This window comes from Microtus ochrogaster, chromosome 10, assembly GCF_000317375.1.
Source record: "Microtus ochrogaster isolate Prairie Vole_2 chromosome 10, MicOch1.0, whole genome shotgun sequence".
NCBI classification, from domain to species: domain Eukaryota; kingdom Metazoa; phylum Chordata; class Mammalia; order Rodentia; family Cricetidae; genus Microtus; species Microtus ochrogaster.
Genome location: NC_022016.1, coordinates 8,154,486 through 8,172,751, shown reverse-complemented (window position 1 = coordinate 8,172,751; position 18,266 = coordinate 8,154,486). Strand labels below are relative to the sequence as shown.

At 50.6% G+C, this 18,266-nt stretch overlaps 1 protein-coding gene across 5 annotated transcripts in view; it reads left to right on the top strand.

Annotated features, from left to right (window-relative positions):
• Positions 1–18,266, top strand: part of Rgs3 (regulator of G protein signaling 3) — a 124,097-nt gene that overhangs the window by 33,512 nt on the left and 72,319 nt on the right. For 2 of the 5 annotated variants that reach the window (XM_026781911.1, XM_005352617.3), the window contains exons 6-12: positions 5,045–5,105; positions 6,070–6,160; positions 6,603–6,658; positions 12,330–12,411; positions 13,645–13,750; positions 14,313–14,664; positions 14,988–15,027. In XM_026781911.1, coding sequence (XP_026637712.1) covers positions 5,045–5,105; positions 6,070–6,160; positions 6,603–6,658; positions 12,330–12,411; positions 13,645–13,750; positions 14,313–14,664; positions 14,988–15,027 — 788 coding nt within the window. The other 3 variants (XM_026781912.1, XM_005352619.3, XM_026781910.1) reach the window with 3 other exon arrangements.

Sequence of the window (18,266 nt, the reverse complement as noted above, 5' to 3'; positions counted from 1 at the left end):
GCAAGGGGAGATGCTGCTGTCTGCTGGTGGTGCATGTACTGGATGGCTGAGATGCACCGCCCAGGACACACTGAGTGTCAGAGAAGCAGAGGGACATTGTCAGCAAGCTCCTGGTGGAGGTGAGGGCTGGAGCCAAGCCTTCCTGGGAAGCAGGCAGGCAGAGCTGCAAGAGGAGCCAGCAGTGCGGGTCACATTTTGGAAGAGAAAGTGAGGCTGGGGAAAATGAGTCAGCCCTAGCGAGGCTGCCTGATCAGGGCACTGTCTCTACTAGTTGCCTATTTTGGGAAAGTGAGATTCTTTATTAAATAAAACACAGCCAGCCTCGTGATCAGAATTGCAGTCCTAAGCTCAAGAGGGCTGGGGGCAGGCCCAGGCAGGCCTGCCTGTGGAGCAGATGGCTCCACGGAGGCTGTCAGCACCATGTTGCTGTTTTTCTCAGCTGGTTCTTCTTTACTGACCAGAAGAGGTCTCTGAGCAGACAGACAGCAAATACAGGAAACACAGGCACTGCCAAACGCTCCCAAATTAAATTGTGTTTCTCTGAAGGACAGACTTACAGTTTATCAATGTGAAAGACAACCATGGAAGGTGGGAGGCGAGCTTGCTGGACTGTTCTGTTACAAAGCATTTTCCACACTGTATCTCATTTAACACGGGTTTGGACGGGTGAGAATTATGGCTGTCTTTCTCTTGAGGTTATATAATGCCTGGTTCTTAACAAGCATTTTTCTATGTGAACATTAAGCCCATGGCATGCCTTATCTAATTTAATCCCCACTCTCTTCTTTTACGGGAGAGGAAACAGGCACAGAAAGGTTATGTAACTTGTCCAAAGTAACACACCTGGAATGCAGAAAAAAATCAGCTGCAGATCCAGGCAGTCAGAAAGCAAGTCTGTGCTTATTGTCACATCCCAGTGCTCTGGCCTGCCTTCCTCAGGTGACAAATGACTCCAAAGCCAACCTGTCCCTGTCTTGTTCCTCCAACCTTGAGATGTTGCAGCACAGGTAGTGTAGCTTTGTATGAACCACCCAATCAAACGTGTAGCTTTGTATGAACCACCCAATCAAATGTGTAGTAGGCACCAAGAAGGAAAGATCCTCCCAGTGCTGGCTATAGAAGCCTACTAGGGACAGGCTGTACAGAAACGTCATGGTGGGGCTGGGGAGATGGCTCAGCAGTGAGAACACTTGCTGTGCAGTCAGGAGAACCTGAGTTTGAATCCCCAGCACCGAGGCCAAGCATGGCAGCACCCAAGCCCCCGCACAGTGGCCGTCAAAGACTCACAGGGAGTTGGGATTTCCTAGTTGCCTGCCTAGCTCTAACTTCAGCGAGAGACCTTGTCCTGAGCTGGCAGAGCAGGACACTTGACATGGTGGCCTATGCACATATGTGCATCCGTGCACATACACCACCCATCACAGGAGCTGCTGATTCCAGCGCATGTCAGCATTTTGGCAGGAGCTGAGGAGAAGCAGTGGGCCTGTGAAGGAGAACCACTCTCACTGGCTGGGACGCTGTGGGCCAGCCTTTCCCCACTCTGGGCCTCAGTTTATTTGTTCGTAAAGTGCAGTCATTGCTAAGGCTTTTTTTTTGTTCAAGTTCAAAGTTCTGTGAGTATTAAAAATTATAGCTACTTTCATAAAATAGCTTGTTAAATTAAAACAAAGCAAAACTATAGACCTTTTCAAAGATATGCAAAGCTAGAAGGCAGATACCAACCCCCAAGATGAACCCCAATTCTTCTGTTATCAACGTATCAACGTGTGGCTGATTACCTTTCTCTCTGCCCCACCCACTCGCCCCTCCTCCAATGGATGGTTTTCAAGCAAATTCCACACAATTTCATGTCTTATCAGTTATATATATTTATATAACAATTTATAAAGAAGCAGAACCATGAAGACGTAATCACACTCAGGTAATAGTAATTCCCCCAATTCTTCAGGCGCTTTGCGCACAGAGCTAAACTGGAAGTCCTGGTGGTTAACAAGCAGAAAGGCAAACCAAAGCTTCTAATATCGCTTAAAGCACTTTTCGAACTTGTAGCCAGAGACCAATCTTGGAGAAAAATGTAATTGTTCCTCCGAAAGACAGACATTTGACTCATCAATGTGAAAGACTGTTGTAGAAGGATATTAATAAATTCTTAAAAGAATTGCATTCTTTAATTATATATATATATATATAATATATAATTAAAGAATGCAATTTTCTATGATAACAGTAGCTGCATATATGGAAGGTCTGTTTTGCTGTGTAGCAGGCACCACCCTGGAGTAGCCCTTTTGCAAACAGGATCTCTTTGCCAAGTATAGTGGCCTGACATTAGAAAGCTTCTGACTAGTGATGGCTACATAACCCAAAGGAAAAAGTGAATAGAAAAACATGTATTCGATTTAAGGCATCAAACTAGAAATAAAGATTAAATTATGTAACCCTGTGATACAAAATTGTTCAAGGTTCATAAGTGAGCAGATTAATGTGCCTTCCCAACAACCATAATGTGTCTGGTCGTGCAGGAAGCCGAGCACTGCCTGCCATGTGCTCCGTAGAGTCACTCTGAGCCTCTGCAGTGCTCGGTGCCCTCTCTGAAAAGTCCTTCCTCTCGTTCTCTCTACCTCTGCTCATTAGGGCTCCTACAAGCCTTCCAGCCCCAACTGCCTCTTGCGCCTTTACAGTTTGTAGCCTGCACTGTTCATCTGTCAATCTCACTCCACCTTGTGCCAGGCCCTGTATGGCTGTCTTGAACTGCTATTTAAATTCCTGCCTGTTTGTCTTATTTCCTTAATAACGAGGCTCCTTGCACAGTGCGTGTCAACCGTGGGCATGATGGATTCCCCCATTTGTCAAGCCTTTGCTGGGTGCAGAAGCCTGGAGCTGAAGCCTTCCTTGGCAGTCAGCAGTGACCGAGGCGTGGTTCCAGAGCCTCTTCACAGAGGGAATTTGCTGGCTTCTCCAGCATGGGCTCAAGTTGGTAAACTGACTGGTACCCTGCCGAATACCCAGGCTGCTTATATAAGCAGTTCTTTCAAAAGCAGCCTTTCAGAAGGAGCTAATTGAAGAACATTTGGAGAGAGGTTCCTGCTTGTGGACATTAATTGTGACAATTTACTCTGCCTGAATGATCATGAAATCACTGGAGGCCCCTTAGCAGGAAGCAAAGCTCAAGGGAGGCTATTAACCATTTAGCATTCTCTAAGCACCAGGGAATAAAAATTCCACTTACAGCAGAGAAGGGAGAGGCAGTGTTTATTACAGCTAAGCCCCATCCAGGAGATGGGGAAATCGGCAGCGTAGCCAACATGAGTGCAGAGTGTGCTCACCTCACTACCAGCCAAGGAAGGCTCTCTCAAACATGCTGATGAGGAAAACAAACTTGCTAGGATCATGTGGATAGAGCCTGCAAAGGCTGTCCTCCAGTGACAGCCATCTGGGTGACTGCTGCTTGTGGCAGGCTAGCCTGCTAGTGTGACTCTAGCCCCTTTCCAGAACACTGGGGTAGGAGTGTAAAGGGATTTTTTATTAGGGTGGCTGCATGACTCTCCTTGAGCAGATTATTCATGCTAGGAGGGCTCAGGGAGGAGGAGGAGCCCATGAGCCTCAGCTGGAGGAGGAGAGATGGCTAGATGAACTCCAAGGCCCCAGCCTTGAGGCTGTGGATAGGCAGGCTGGCAGCAGTGCCCAGGACCAGTCCTGAGTGCTGTGTCATGCCCCTCCCTTGACATGGCCGCCTGGGAGAAGCTAGTTTTGTTATGCTTACAACTATCAGGTGGCAAGCTGCCACCCTTTCTGGAGAATCCAAACAATATGTATTTATTCTTGACCTCTACTTGGCCACGGGTGAGTGCTTGGCAGAATCCCTGTAGAGCTTTCTCCAGGCTCCAGTGCCCAGATGCTGCCTTGAACTAACTGGGTTTGGATCTAGGCATGAACTCTGTAGCTCAAGTCTCAGGCATCTTTTTGGGCAGCTCTTTGATGTAGTGCTATTCAGAGTCACCTCCTGGCCTGGCCCCTGTAGACTAGCATCCTGGGAGACACATCAGCAGGGAGTTTTTCCTACTTCCATCTTTGCCTTCCATCTATGTGGGCCCTACAGATAGTGAAAAGGGCAGCCAGTGTGTTATGCTCCAGTCTAAGTATGTGTGGTGTTCCTAGGTAGTAAATAAACCAATTCACAAAGGAATCTGAGTTGGGAGCTATAGGAAGAGAAAAGGGGAAGAAAAACAAAACAAAACCAAAACGCACAAAAGGCTCAAGTATCAATGTGAAATGGAATCGCTGTACAGTAGAGGTACTTAAAATGCATTTATATCCCATCACAAAAGCAGCAACTATTCCTGTGAAGATCTGAAAAAAAATTGCTAACAATCCCACCTACCAGACATAGTTGTTGTTTGTCTTTTGTGGTTCTGTTTCCCATGAAACTGCAGCTTTGTATGGGTCTTTTTCTCAGACAATAGCAAGCTTTGGCATTTCATTAGCATTGAATAATGCCATCATTATTAAAAGCTGTTAATAAGTTCCTAATAGTTGGACATTCTCTAGGCACCTTTAATTCCTGTTGCCCAAGAAGCCCAGCTTAAACTTTACCCCGAACCCTAGTCTGGCAATGTGTGAAGCCTGACCTTGGGTTCATGCCTTTCTTTCCCATTGACAGCGGGGTCATTGTGAATCATTGGAACTTTTGTGTATTGGGTATGTGTGGAACTTGGTCTCCAGCCTCCTGAGAACTGCTTAGGTCCTTTTTGGATGTGAAACAAGGCTATGTGAACCGAGGGACCATAACTTTCCTCTTACTGCATGTCCCCAGCTGAGGTGGTGGCTTAGAGTCTCTGATGGGAACCACCCTCTGCACCTACCCAGCACGAGAACAGCTAAAGCACTCCAGGTAGTCCTGAGCTTCTGTGGTGTTGGAGAGTGCACCATCCACCCAGGCCTAGGATGCTCAGGTGCCCTCAGAAGCCGCATGCACACTGTGGACGACTTTACAAAGACGTCCTTGAACAGACAGCAGGAGACTCACTCTCTGCTCTTCTTCTAGGCAGCGCGCTCTCCTCGGCTGCATGAGCTTCGGGGTGAGGTCCCTTTTGACTCCAGACAAGGTGAGTTCACAGGAAACTTCTGGAGCCGTAGTCCACTTAGGCCCTGACTGCTACAGTCATGCTGGCCCTGGAAATGCTTGGGTTGAGCTGCTTTCTGTGACATGGTATCCCACTGAGGCAGGCATTGATAACTTAAATTACAGGCTGCTGTTGTCACTGGACTGGCTAGGGGTCTGAGTCCCAAATTGGGATGTAGTACTCCTAACCTGCTCTGGGTGAGGGGAACAGACACCTCTGGTACCCCTCTACAAAGGTTCTCTTGATGTGTCTTCTGGGTGCAGGAAGGGGCAGCACGGGCACTGATGGCATCCCTCTTAAGGTGGGCTCATAGGAACCCTCCTTTGGATCACTGTCCCTCGCCTGTCCTTACTAGGCACTGCAGTGAGCTCCAGTCTGGAAGCTCTGAGTAGGCAAGGGTGCACTTCTTCTCCACGCCTTGAAAATGTCCTTGTTGCCTGTTTTGTGTCCCTGCCGCCTAGCTTTATGTCCTGGAAAGAAGTCACGAGATGGCTGTGTGGAGGTCCTTTGGACCACCGGCTGCAGCCTTGACTTCCGTCTCCTGTGTGAATGGAGAGAAGGTGCTTCTCATGGAGACTGCACAGAGGTCTCGATTGTCTGCTTTGGTGACCTCCGCGCTGCTCTTCACTCCTTTCTTTTTGCTTTGTAAACAAACATTTCATGAGCACATACTGTTTACCAGGGTCAATATGAGGTATGTCTGAGAGCCTGGCTGGAGGCAGGAGGCAGGCAAGTCTCTAGCTGTTCTCTAGGGTTAAGAGACTAAAGGAGGACCACTTCTGTCCAGAGCCTCGGAAAGGCTTCTTGGTGTGGGTGGTTGAGGGATGATGTCCAGCTGCAGGTATTTTTGTTTGTTCTGTTTGTTTTGCTGCTTTTGAGGGGTTAGTGGTACTTTGGCCTGTTTCCTCTGCCTCTTTGGTCTAACCATTCCTTCTCTTCATGACAGGAGATCAGTGGCTGGTATTACCTGCTAGGGGAGGATCTGGGCCGGACCAAGCACCTCAAGGTGGCTAGGCGGCGGCTCCGGCCCTTGAGAGGTGTGTGTATAAGCCCCTTGATGCTCTCTGACCCTTAAAAATGAAGCATGAGTCTGGGACTTTTTGCCGGTGCCTATAGGACCCCAGACTACCCCTGTCTAAGACGTCATTATTGTATGTTAGGCTTTTCTCAGAGTTGTGCCACCTGCCTTCATACAGATCAGTCCCCTGCCTCACCCACAGGAACTTCATTACTCCCCAAGTGTCTCTGTCCCAGGCTCTATCTCATCTGTGACACCTTGTTGACTTTGGGGATTCCACCTCTACAGGCAGGGCTTTTTTCCTTCCCAGCCTTGGCTCCTGAGCCTCTGCTTGCTCTGAGCCTTGGCATCCTTCTGTCCTGGAGTCCAGGAGTGTGCCTGACACTCTCATCCCTGACTGGCTTGTGCATGGGCCCTCGTGCCAGCGGGAACTTTCTGACTCGGCTTTTATCACCTTTCAGATGTGCTGTTGAGAATGCCAGGAAATGGGGACCCTGAGAGTGGGGAGAAACTCCAGGTAGGTGGGGGACACTCCTGGCTGGGGCTGGTGGAATCTGAGCATGGTTCTCTGGTCCCCTTTTTGTCAGCCTCTTGACTCAGGAAGTGGCTGTGGAAGAAGGCAACATTTGGTGTTTGGAACTCAGCAAGTCATGCATTGTAAAGGAGGATTCTTGACTTTGCTAAGGTGTGCCGTTGGGAAGGTGTGTATGTAGTTATCCATGGCCTTTGCAAGGGTGGGAGAGAGCCAGGAAACACAGGTGACTGGATCTTTTGGAGTTTTTGACCTCTGGTAGCAGAATTCTCCCTTCCCCCAGGTCCCCAGAACCTGTGTTTCTCCTAGAATCATGGCTGTGTCGTCTTCATAGGGTACTCCTGCTGGGGCTGGGGAGTAGCCATGACTCTGAACCTGAAAGTTATGGGTTTCTGGCTTCCTGCCAGCTTTGAATCTAGAGAGGAACATTATATATGGATTTGGAAGAACTGTCCAAAGTTTTTTCAGTCTCTTCGGAGAAGCTGTTAGGTGACACGGTGAGAAGGTAAATCCAACTCCCAGGGACAGTTCTCTCCCTGGGCACTGTTGTGTTCTAATTCTCACCATCTCCTGTGAGGTGGTAGTCACTACCCCACCTTACAGATAAGGGGAAATATAGATCCACAGGTGTTATGTCACTGTGGCCACGCAGCCAGCAAGAGGTAAACAGTGCCTCTGGAAAGGGTGTGCACTGCCATGCTGTCTCTAGCGTGCGGAGAAGACGTGATGTTGGCACGCTGCTGGCGCTCTTACAGTCTAGGAAACCTCTTCATTAGCTGAGCTCATCCCTTCTCTCATAGACTCTGGGGTGGTTAGACCTGCATGGGAAAGAACCTGGGTTCAGCCTTTGTGGGACATCCTGTAGAGATGGTAGCAGCTTGCTACCCGTGGCTTCTGAGCACTAGGCTGGAGCCATCAGTCTCTCTACATAGCACCCTGCACATCTGTGAGCCGTCAGTCTCTCTACATAGCACCCTGCACATCTGTATGCCTTCAGTCTCTCTACATAGCACACTGCACACATGCCTTCAGTCTCTCTACATAGCACACTGCACATCTGTATGCCTTCAGTCTCTCTACATAGCACACTGCACATCTGTATGCCCTCAGTCTCTCTACAGAACACCCTGCACATCTGTGTGCCGTTAGTCTCTTTACATAGCATACTTTATGAATGAAAAGTAGCTCCCGAGTGCCATCAGTCTCCAGATGTTTTGTGTTCCCTGACTTGGGTACGGTGCTTAGGGCATCCTAGATTGCCCCCCCGCCCCCGGGATTAGTCCACTGGATTTGTTCCTGGGACCCTGGGATTTGCAGGGAGGTGTGCTGTTACAGAGCAGCGTGTATTTTTTCCTGCTTGAGTTTCCCTCCAGCAGGCAGTGAGGGGTGTTTGTGAGAACACTGGACTCACAGAGTGGCCCAGGGCAGAGAATGCAGCCAGAACAAAGGCGCCCTCTCCCCGCCAGGCCTGAGGAATACTAACTAGTTGACAGGAATGTTAATATAAAACTCTCCCTCTTCCTTGTCATTCTGAGGTTTCAGGAAGCCTTCAGGCTTATCTGCAGAGGCACACAGCACAGACAGGGTTCGGGGAGGTGAGAGGTGATTTCCTGCCATTCTTCTGTGGGGCGGGCTTCCCAGGGCGGTCATGCCAGGCTGACGGGGCGCAGTGCAGGCTCCCGCTGCTGGGGGGAGAGCTGGGTTTTCATGGGGAGGCAGCTGAGGCAGGACCTGCAGCCATGAACCGCTTCCATGGGCTCTGCAAGGTGTGCTCAGAACGCCGCTACAGGCAGGTGGGTGCTTGGTTCCACGGGGAGTCAGGGATGGGAGGATCATCCATATAGGATCTCTCTCCCCACAAGGTCTTCATTGCCCCCTCTTGTCTCCTGCAAGCTCATTTTGATGTGGGGAGAAGTTATGGGCAGCAACTGGACCGGTGGCCCTGCCTGCTACCTAAAGCCTCATGTCATGGGCAGCTGAGGCCAGTTCTGTGTGTCCTTACCACTGGCTGCTGTCCCTGATGAGGTGATTTAGCAGATTTTTTTTTTTTTTTGCTTTTATCATCTGGGGAAGAGGTGATTTTTTTTTTTTTTAAGCATCTCAGGTCTGAGATTGCCAATGGTTTGGGGCTGGGGAGTTGAGTGACTCCAGAGAGCTGCAGTATTGCTGACCATCCTGTTTCTGGTGGCCAGTCACACCCATTTGTTCCATGTTGTGGGTGCTTCTGTGTGAGGTAGGATATTGTGTGTGTGCATAAGTTTTCCTCTCTGCTGTCTTGAGAGTCCACTTCACTAAGTCTGCCTCTTGGTTCCTGGGCTGGGCAGCTGGGCAGAGTCAGACTGATAGTAACGATCACCCTAAGACTCTTTTAAAACTAGACTTTTCTCTTTCTTTTCTTTCTTTCTTTCTTTCTTTCTTTCTTTCTTCCTTCCTTCCATATTTTTTTTTTTTGAGATAGGGCTTCTCTGTGTAGCCCTGGTTGTCCTGGAACTCAGAGATTTGCTTGCCTCTGCCTCCTGAGTGCTGGGATTAAAGGCATGGGCTACCACCACCCAGCTAGGATTTTCTTTCTTATAAAATAGAAATGGGTTGGGTATAAAGGTAAAAGACACCCAGACTTGGGTAATGTCCAAGCTGGAGGGAGCACACAAATTTTCTCACTTTTCAAACACAGAGAAGGCCCTCATTTTAGACTCTAGGTCCTGTTGGTCACAGGGAGATGCCCACGGGGTCCCCTGTACCTCTGCCTCTATCACTCGGGTATCCAGATGTCTCTCCCAACCTTCCCCTGCTCCCAGGTCCTGCCCTGCTCTTCCCAATCTATGCTCCCTACTTTCCTGCAGTTGGACAGAGCATTTAGGTGGTGGGGGCAGGGTGGGCACCAGGTGGAAGATAATGAAATCCTAGGTGTCTTTGGGTTAGGGGCCAGAAGACTGGGCTGTGCCAGTGGCCAGAGTAGGACCTGGTACACACATGGGCTGGACCCACAGCTCTGGGCTCAGAGTAAGGATGGCCTCTGCATTAGAAGCCGGGGCAGAGCTGACTGCACTAAATTTTCTATGGGACCAGAGTTCTAGTCTAGCTTGGTCCCCTTTAGCTTCCTCTCTTGAGCAATTCATAGTCCCTTGTCCCTAAAGTAGGAAGTGAAATAGAGACAAGCCTGTGTGAGCAAGAGGATGGCTCCTATGGAGTGCATGGCTGTGTGTGCTGCCCATCTCTAGGGAGTGGTCAGTAAATGCCGACAGCTAGGGACAGGAGTCTAGATGTGGCAGAACTTCAGAGACTGGGCAGGTGCTGGCATGGCTGAGACAGGAGCAATGGCACTTCTTGCCCTTGGCAGGCAAGAGGAAGAACCACCCTGGGAAGGACACCTGTCAGGAGCTGCTGAGGTCCCAGAGTCAGAAGAGGTCAGAGGAGGGGTAGGGGAGCATTCCCTCACTTTGGGCCTTGATTACCTTCTCTGTAAAATGGGCTTGCTGAAGTCTCTCCCTTGGGGTGTAGTGATGGACAGACTCTTGGGATATTGGATACCACCCTCTGCATGCTCAGAGGTCATGGTGGCCAGAACATGGTGTTGCCTCCTTGCAGTCCGCTCCTCTCCTGCCAGTCCTTTGCTTTCCCATGGGGTGGGATGGTTCTCGGGGAGGTAAAGAGGCTCCTGTACCTGTCTGGACACACGTTCATCTTGAGACCAGGGAGCTGTCCCACATAGTGGCTCCTGCTGTCGTCTCTGGGCCTCTGCTGGCCTGGCAGTGAGGGCTCTCGTTCCTCCATCATTTCCATTCACGCCTAGCTTTGTTTAGCTTTTTTCCCACTTTTTCCTTCTCTTCCTGTCTTAGCTGTGTGTTTTCCCAGAATTCTTATGGGAACAGGGTATTTTCCTGCTTCCTCTCCCTCCCCCTTGTCTGTCAGATTTCCTGTTTTACAAACTTGCTTTGAATCCAGGCCCAGGACTGGTGGGAAGCAGAACCTTGGGGACCTTTGCTCACTCTGGGCTCCTGCCTGCTCCCCTTTGCTAACCCTGGCCTTGGGGTGCCATCAGGTGGACACAGGCACCCAGCCCTAAGAGCCAGCAGGTAGTGCCCGAGGCTGATGCCCTGTTTTCTTTCTCTTCTTGGCCAGGACACCTTTTCTGGTGCTTGTTGGGAGCCACCCTGCCCTCCCCCTCTGAGGGGGATCTCGGGACTCCCTCGGAAGCCATTTTCTGATTTAATCATCTCAGTGAGCTGGTGGGCCGTGCTGCACACAGAACCAGCCTTTTTGTTTTTTGAAGATTTTATTTTAAAAGTTTTTTTAATTATCTTTTTATATGTGCATGGGGATGTATAAATGAAGGCCAGAGGTGTTGGACCCCCGCTGGAGCCACCTGACATGGATGCTGGGCATAGAACTCCAGTGCTAGCACTAGCAAGAATAATGGCTGTGCTCTTAACTGCTCACTCAGCTGTTCTCAACCTAGGGGTTGTGACCCCTTTAGGGAGCTAAATAACCCTTTCACAGGGGTCACATACCAGATATTTACATTACAATTTTTTTTATAGTTAAAGTTTTCTTTATTTTATTTTTTATATTTATTTATTTATTTTTTATTGAAAAAATTTCCGCCTCCAGTAGCAAAATCACAGTTGTGGAGTAGCAATGAAAGTGATTTTCTGATTGGGGGTCACCACAGCACGAGAAGCTGTGTGAAGGGGTCATAGCACTCAGATGACTGAGAGCCACTGCCTTAAGCCATTTCCAAAACCCCAGCCATGAACATGCTGTAGGTGAGACGCTGTTATCGCCCTAACGGACAAATCTTTGCTGAACACCTGCCACTCACAGGCGTGGTGTCTAGGGTCACACACAGGTGTGGTGTTGGGAGGGGGGGTCACACAGGCGTGGTGTCTGGAGTCACACAGGCCTGATTGTTATACAGTCTCTCCTCTGTATCTTCTCTGTATTCTCTCCTCTGTTGCTTGTCATGGCCTGTTTTTCTGTGGAGAGATTTGTGTGGGCTTGTCCTCTCCAGTAGCCAGAGACCAAGCACCACCCCCCTGGCAGCTCCTGTCCTATGTACCTCATAGTGCATAACACGCAGCAGGAGTTTGGGTTACACAGTTTTGATCTGCAAAGAGCATCCGGATGGAAGGGTCCTTTAGCAGAACTTCTGAAAGCTCGAGCTGAGGCACTCCCATACACATCGCCCTTTGCGGGCAGAATGAAGCCCGTGGTTAGTGCTGGCTTATCCAGGAGGCCTTGGCTCTGCCTGTGCCTGTGAACCCCAGCACTCTTCCCCGGACCCTTGACCATAACAGAGAGAATATGTCCTAGTCTTTCCTTCCTGGCGCTCCAGGCACAAGGAAAACCCTGGGCCAAGATCCCAAGACCTCCATGGGAAAGGACGCTGAGAGGGAGGCGGGGAGAGGAGGTACAGCTGCAGACAGCTCCCGAGTTAGGACCCAGCAGCGAGGTTTATCCCTTCCTAGTTGCTTGAGCTCTTGGCAGCTGGTTTGGCCCACAAGGCAGCCTTAAGATGCTGGCTCTCAGGAGCAGAGAAAGGCTGGCTGTCTCCTCCTCAGACCTGGTTCCTGTGGAGAGGAAGGTGGCTCTGGGTGGGGCTTGGAGGCTTCCCAACTTGAGAACTCTGGAGTAACTGGGCAGGGCTGTATCCTAGATCACTATCCCGAGGGGCAAAGATGGCTTTGGCTTCACCATCTGCTGTGATTCTCCAGTTCGAGTTCAGGCTGTGGATTCTGGTAAGTGAACGGCACGGGATGCCAGCCCTACCCTCCCACCGGGCAGCTGGACCTTGCAAATGATTTGGAGCTGGAGGGGGTCCTCACACTGGATCAGGGACTGGCCTTTTGAAAGGAAAAGAATAGTATCTTTAAATGACTCACAGATGAATCTGAGGTTTATGAAAATAGACCCAGTTTTGTTTGTTTTAACAAAATGAAAATAGGTGTTGTATTTTGATTCCTGGTAGTTTCTGAAGAAGAACTAAACTTGAATTGTGAGAGCTAACGAAAGCCTTGGATGGGCTTTCATCTTATTCGCAGTCCACTTAGCTGGATATTCCTAGCTGGCTGTGGTGGCTCCTACCTGTAGCCCCTGCACACAGGACGATTCTGGAATCAGATACCGGAAGTTCAAAGCTAGGCTGGCCTATATCATGAGACTCTGCTCCTCACAAAAACAAAACAACCTTCAATCAAAACAAACAAAAAGAAACAACAAAATAAGCAGAGGAAAGGTAACTCCGTGGGTGGGGAACTCAACTTGTAAGAGTGAGAACTTGAGTATGGTCTCTGGAACCCACGCAAAAATAAAATAAAATAAAATAAAATAAAAATTAAAGAAATAGTGGCTTATGTTCTTAATTATACTACTGGGGAGGCAGAAAGAGGAGGATGGTTGAGACTCACTGGAGTCCCAGGCCAATGGACAGTGCCTGTGGAAGCACACTGTTTACAGGTGGTCCTCTGGCTTCCGGAAGCATGTGCACATAATTTCTTCCGGAAGCATGTGCACATAATTTCTTCTGGAAGCATGTGCACATATGGTCTTCCGGAAGCATGTGCACGTATGTTCTTCTGGAAGCATGTGCACGTATGTTCTTCCGGAAGCATGTGCACGTATGTTCTTCTGGAAGCATGTGCACTTATGTTCTTCCGGAAGCATGTGCACGTATGTTCTTCCGGAAGCATGTGCACGCATGGTCTTTCTCCCTTCCACCCTCTCCTACATTCTTGCAAACCCCACCACCAGCACCAGAAAAGATGTCACTTCCTTCCTGTTGCAGGAGACCCTTGGAGAGTGATGGTGGGGTGGGCACTGCAGCTAGGGTGAGGGGAGAAAGGGGCGGTGCTGCCTTCCACCGCATCTGGTGTAGCACCTTTTTTCTCAGACACAGCCATTGAGAGAAGAGCGGCCTTGCCCATTGCCACTAGGGAAGCAGAGGACTGAGTGGCTTTTCTTTATTGATGCAGGGGGCCCAGCAGAGAGGGCAGGACTGCAGCAGCTAGACACACTGCTACAACTGAATGAGCGGCCTGTGGAGCACTGGAAATGTGTGGAGCTGGCACACGAGATCCGGTGACGGGGCAGTGGGTGGCAGTGGGCGGCAGTGGGCGGCAGATGGCGTATCTTCCCCGCCCAGCCCTGGGCACACTGCCTTGCTCTGCTCTGCTTGGTCTGCTCTCTGCCCAGCTGTGAGCAATTTACATCACTCCTAGGGGAATCCGTTTCTTGGCCTGGAAATGGAAGGTTCAGGCTCAGATGAATGTTGATCCCACAGCCAACAGCAGGAAAGACTCTCTGAACAGACTCCGTGGTTTCTGCCATGGTTCCAGGGGGCTGGTTCTGCTTCAGCTGACTGTGCTACTGAGTGGCTAAACCCTTTGTTTAAGGCTGTGTAGATAGCGCAGATGTTTCAACTGCACATTTTAAGGTTCATTCTGTACAATATTCGCACTCCTTGCCTCTGTGGGATAGCATCCCATTGCTCTGTTTTTGCCTGCTTCTAGAATGAAGATTCCATGAACATTGCATTTGCTTGCTCCTGCTTGGCTTCCTTCACTTGTTCTCTGTCCTACAGGCTTCCTGCACTCACTGACTCTGGTCTCCCCAAGTCTGAACTCCTCTGTGGGATTTTCAGGAGCTGTCCTGGTGAGATCATCCTGCTCGTGTGGCGCGTGGTCCCCCAGATCAAGCCAGGGCCGGACGGTGGAGTTCTGCGGCGGGCTTCCTGCAAGTCCACACATGACCTCCTGTCACCCCCTAACAAGAGGGAGAAGAACTGTACCCATGGGGCCCCATCCCGTCCTGAGCAGCGCCACAGCTGCCACCTGGTGTGTGACAGCTCTGATGGGCTCCTGCTTGGTGGCTGGGAGCGCTACACCGAAGTGGGCAAGCGCAGCGGCCAACACACCCTGCCTGCGCTGTCGCGCACCACCACCCCTACCGACCCCAACTACATCATCCTGGCCCCGCTGAACCCCGGAAGCCAGGTATGGACAGCTAGCTGAATGTGGACAGGTTCTTGTGGTGGGCTAAGAAAGTCTCCACCTGCAAACTGGATTGTGAGGAGACCTCTGCTGTGGCAGCCCTCCATTCCTGTGGTCCATGGGATGCACTTTGGAGCAAGCTGCTGTGAAGGAAGTTGAGGTATCTCAAAGGGCCACAGTTTCACAGTACATGAAGCCTCTTTCAGCTCTATTCCACCTCGCTCCTTAAGAGTTTCTCTTGTGCCCAGGCCTGTGTGCAGCTGCCTGCTGGACTATTCTGCCACATTCTTGGGACTGAAGCTGGGTCTCTTGTCTTTCCCTTGCAGTTGCTGCGGCCTGTGTATCAGGAGAATGCCATCCCCGAAGGTGAGCTGTCCACTGTGCCTGGGGAGGCAGCTGAGGGCAGCTGAGGTCGGGCCCAACTTCCTGCTTTGAGTTGAGAGGCCTCTCTGATGGAGTTGGGGTTATCAAGCATATTGACATAGACCTCTTATCCTCCTGGTACCCTTTTCCTCTCACTGAATGAGTATGTATTTCCTTAAGGTCAGGACTGAGGTGGTAGAGGGGGATCCAAGAGACGAGTGCTTAGCATTTATTTGGCTATTAGCCAGTGTTGCTGAGCAACTATATCTATCAGGGGCCAGAGACACCATGCTTGAACCTGCATGGAAAGCAGCCATGGAATGTTGTGCCGTGAGGCCACAGGTTGGAATCTTCATCGTGGAACCTGAGCCTCCTTTCTTTACCTAGAAAACAGGATCAATGCTCGCTGCTCAGGGGTTGGTCTGGAGGACTCTCTAGGGAAACAGTTGTGTGTAGCTACCTGCATGCTGAAAGACAGTGCAAGATGCCACCTCTGAACCACATAGGGGTCTCTGTGGTTTAATCCATTCTTCTCCGTTGGCCTGTACACTCTGGGCTAGAAATGGAAGCTGGCATAGAGCAAGTACTTGTTCAGGAAGGCTGGAGATGAACTCTCTGTAGAGGAGCTGGTGGGGGCTACCTTTAGGTCCTCACACCCCTGCACAGAGCTCTGACCCAAAGGTCCAGCTGGTCTGGAAGGTTGAAGGCAGCCTCACCATGTGGCCTGTAAGCTCACCTCGAGTGTGACTGAACCCTTCTTCTGTGCCTATAGAATACCCACGACCTTCCTTGAGAGTGGCCTTTCCCATCTTCTCTCGGGTTTCGTTCTGTGAGCTTCCATCCATTAGTAAGAAGAAGGTGACTGCTAAAGTGGGTACTTGGGCCTTTGGGGAGACAGGCTCCTATCAGGCTCAGGACTGCTGATGGAAGGCACCCCTTCCTCTCCCTCCTGGGGCCTGTGGGCAGCTGGTTCTCCTGGGGAGAACCCTGATAGTGATTCAACAGTAAGTGTCTAAAAGCTTTTAGTGGGCACATTAGGGTAGAGGGAATATGTCACTGCTAAATGGTGACTTTATTAGGGGCAGGGCTGGACTTGGTCTCTTTCTGTGGGCCCAGCATCAGATCCAGGACCTGTCAGCAACAGAAACTGATGGGACTTTGGCATAGTGGCTAAGGAGAATGACTCCAGTTCTTTGTATGGTTTTGAAAGCAAGCCACTGAGGAAGGGACCTGGAGAGATGCGTCATCTGTGTGGGCATATGCACATGGGCCGGGAGCTCTTTGATCTTTTCCACAGGTTCTAGCGATGTCTGTGTGTGATCATTGCCCAAGTGTGCCTGTGCTTTTATTCTTCTCTGAAAATACAGAGTCAAGAAGGGCACAACTACCCAAGCCTCAGGGGAAGGGACAAGAAAGGAAGAGGTGATGGCATTAGTAACAGTGGCGGTGTTTTGAATTCCTTCTGTCAAGATCTTACGTGCCTGTTTGTGTGGGTGTGAGTGTGCAAGCGTGTCGAGGCCAGAGGTCAAACCCATGAGCCGTTGGCAGTCACAAGGGTCCAAGGCTACTGATTAAGCTGGGCTGGCCAGCTGGTGAGCCCTAGGGGTCCTTATCCTCCTCAGTGCATTGCCACCACGCCTGACTTTACCTGGGTACCAGGAATAAGGCTCAGGTCTACCTGGTTAGCGCACCAAGTACTTTACCAATTGAGTCATCTCTCCAGGCCGTGTATCAAGATCTTGACTTTGCTTCATTTCAGCACTAAGTCCTGAGTTCAGAGGTTAGGGCTGTCACCCTGGGGACATTCCTCTAGTCTGCCAGGAGGTGGCCTTTCAGGAAGGAGAGTTCATTCATTTTGCCTTGAATAGCAGGGACAGGGACAATGTCGCCATCTTGCATTTAACAGGATTTGAGGCCTTTCTGGAGCCTAGAGTGCTTGTTTGGCTATGGCGGTCCTGTGAAGGCAGGATGACCTCAGATTCACCACTGCCAGAGCCAGAGACTGCCAGGGCTGGCCTCGGAAGCTGGAAGCAAAGCCGTGTAATTACTGTGTTTGGTTAGTGAAGCAGATGCTAGAGGGGTGGAGATGACTGGGGTTTAGCCCAGATATCATCACAGGAGGTGACAGGTGGAAGTTTGCCTTTGTGGGGCTCAGCAACCGGACTGCAGTCTGGGCTGTTCTAAAAGAGGATAACTTTGAAAATGAGTTCCGGAGAGCCGCACCCCTCGCGCCACGTCTCCAGAAGGGAGTGGCGGTGCGGCTTTAGGGAGTGACTGCGCCTAGATTGGGCTGGTGCTGCCTGGTGCCCTTTACTAGCTCAGTGACCTTGGGCAGCTTGCCCAACCCCATTTCCTTATCTGGATAATGGGACTGAGCTGTCCCCCTCCTTTCTGGACACAGAGAGACGTGTCAAGTGGCGGATTGGTGACTAAGGTTCTCTAACAGGGCTGGGCATCTGGGCCTTGAAAGAAAAGGAATCTCTTGTAAGTCTCAACTTAGAGCCCAGTGCCTAGATTTCTCCACTGCGGACTGTGTCCTTCCTTCCTTCTGGTCTGGTTGGCCTCAGACCCTATTTCTGCTCCAGACTGCACCATTGCCAGCTCAGTCTGCCTACCTCCAAACCTCACTCACGGCATGTTTCCAGGCCCCCAGGTCTTCTCTGTCATGCTCTCACTGGTGGTTGGCTGAGTGTTGGAGGTTACCCATCCTGCCATCACATACCAGCCTACCCCTCCAAGCCCCCTTTCTCATGGAACCTTTTAGTGTCTAGCTGGCGGCCTGGACCAGTGAGACAGATAAGGAAGGAGCCTGCTCCACATGGCGCAGTCTGCGCAGTTCGCTTCTGACTCAGAAGTCACTCATTGCTCACATTCAGCATGCCCTGTCCAGCTCAAATCTAGTATAGACCTCGAGACACAGGTTGGGTTTTTCCAGTGGAAGGCCAGGCCGCTGCACAAGCAACGTTTTAAGCCCCAGGGCCAAGTCAGAGGAGAAGCTGGGGGACTTCTTCCCTGCCTCTGTACCTCTTGTCCCCATCTGGGTGCCTCGTCTTTGTTACCATCTAAGCCACCCCCTGAATAGACAGGAAGTGGTTTGACTGCTGCCACCAGTGTGTGATGGCTGGTCACTTGTGGGGGTCAGGGAGCAGTACTACAACCAGTCTGTGATGGCTGGTCACTTGTGGGGGTCAGAGAGCATTGCTGCCACCAGTCTGTGATGGCTGGTCACTTGTGGGGGTCAG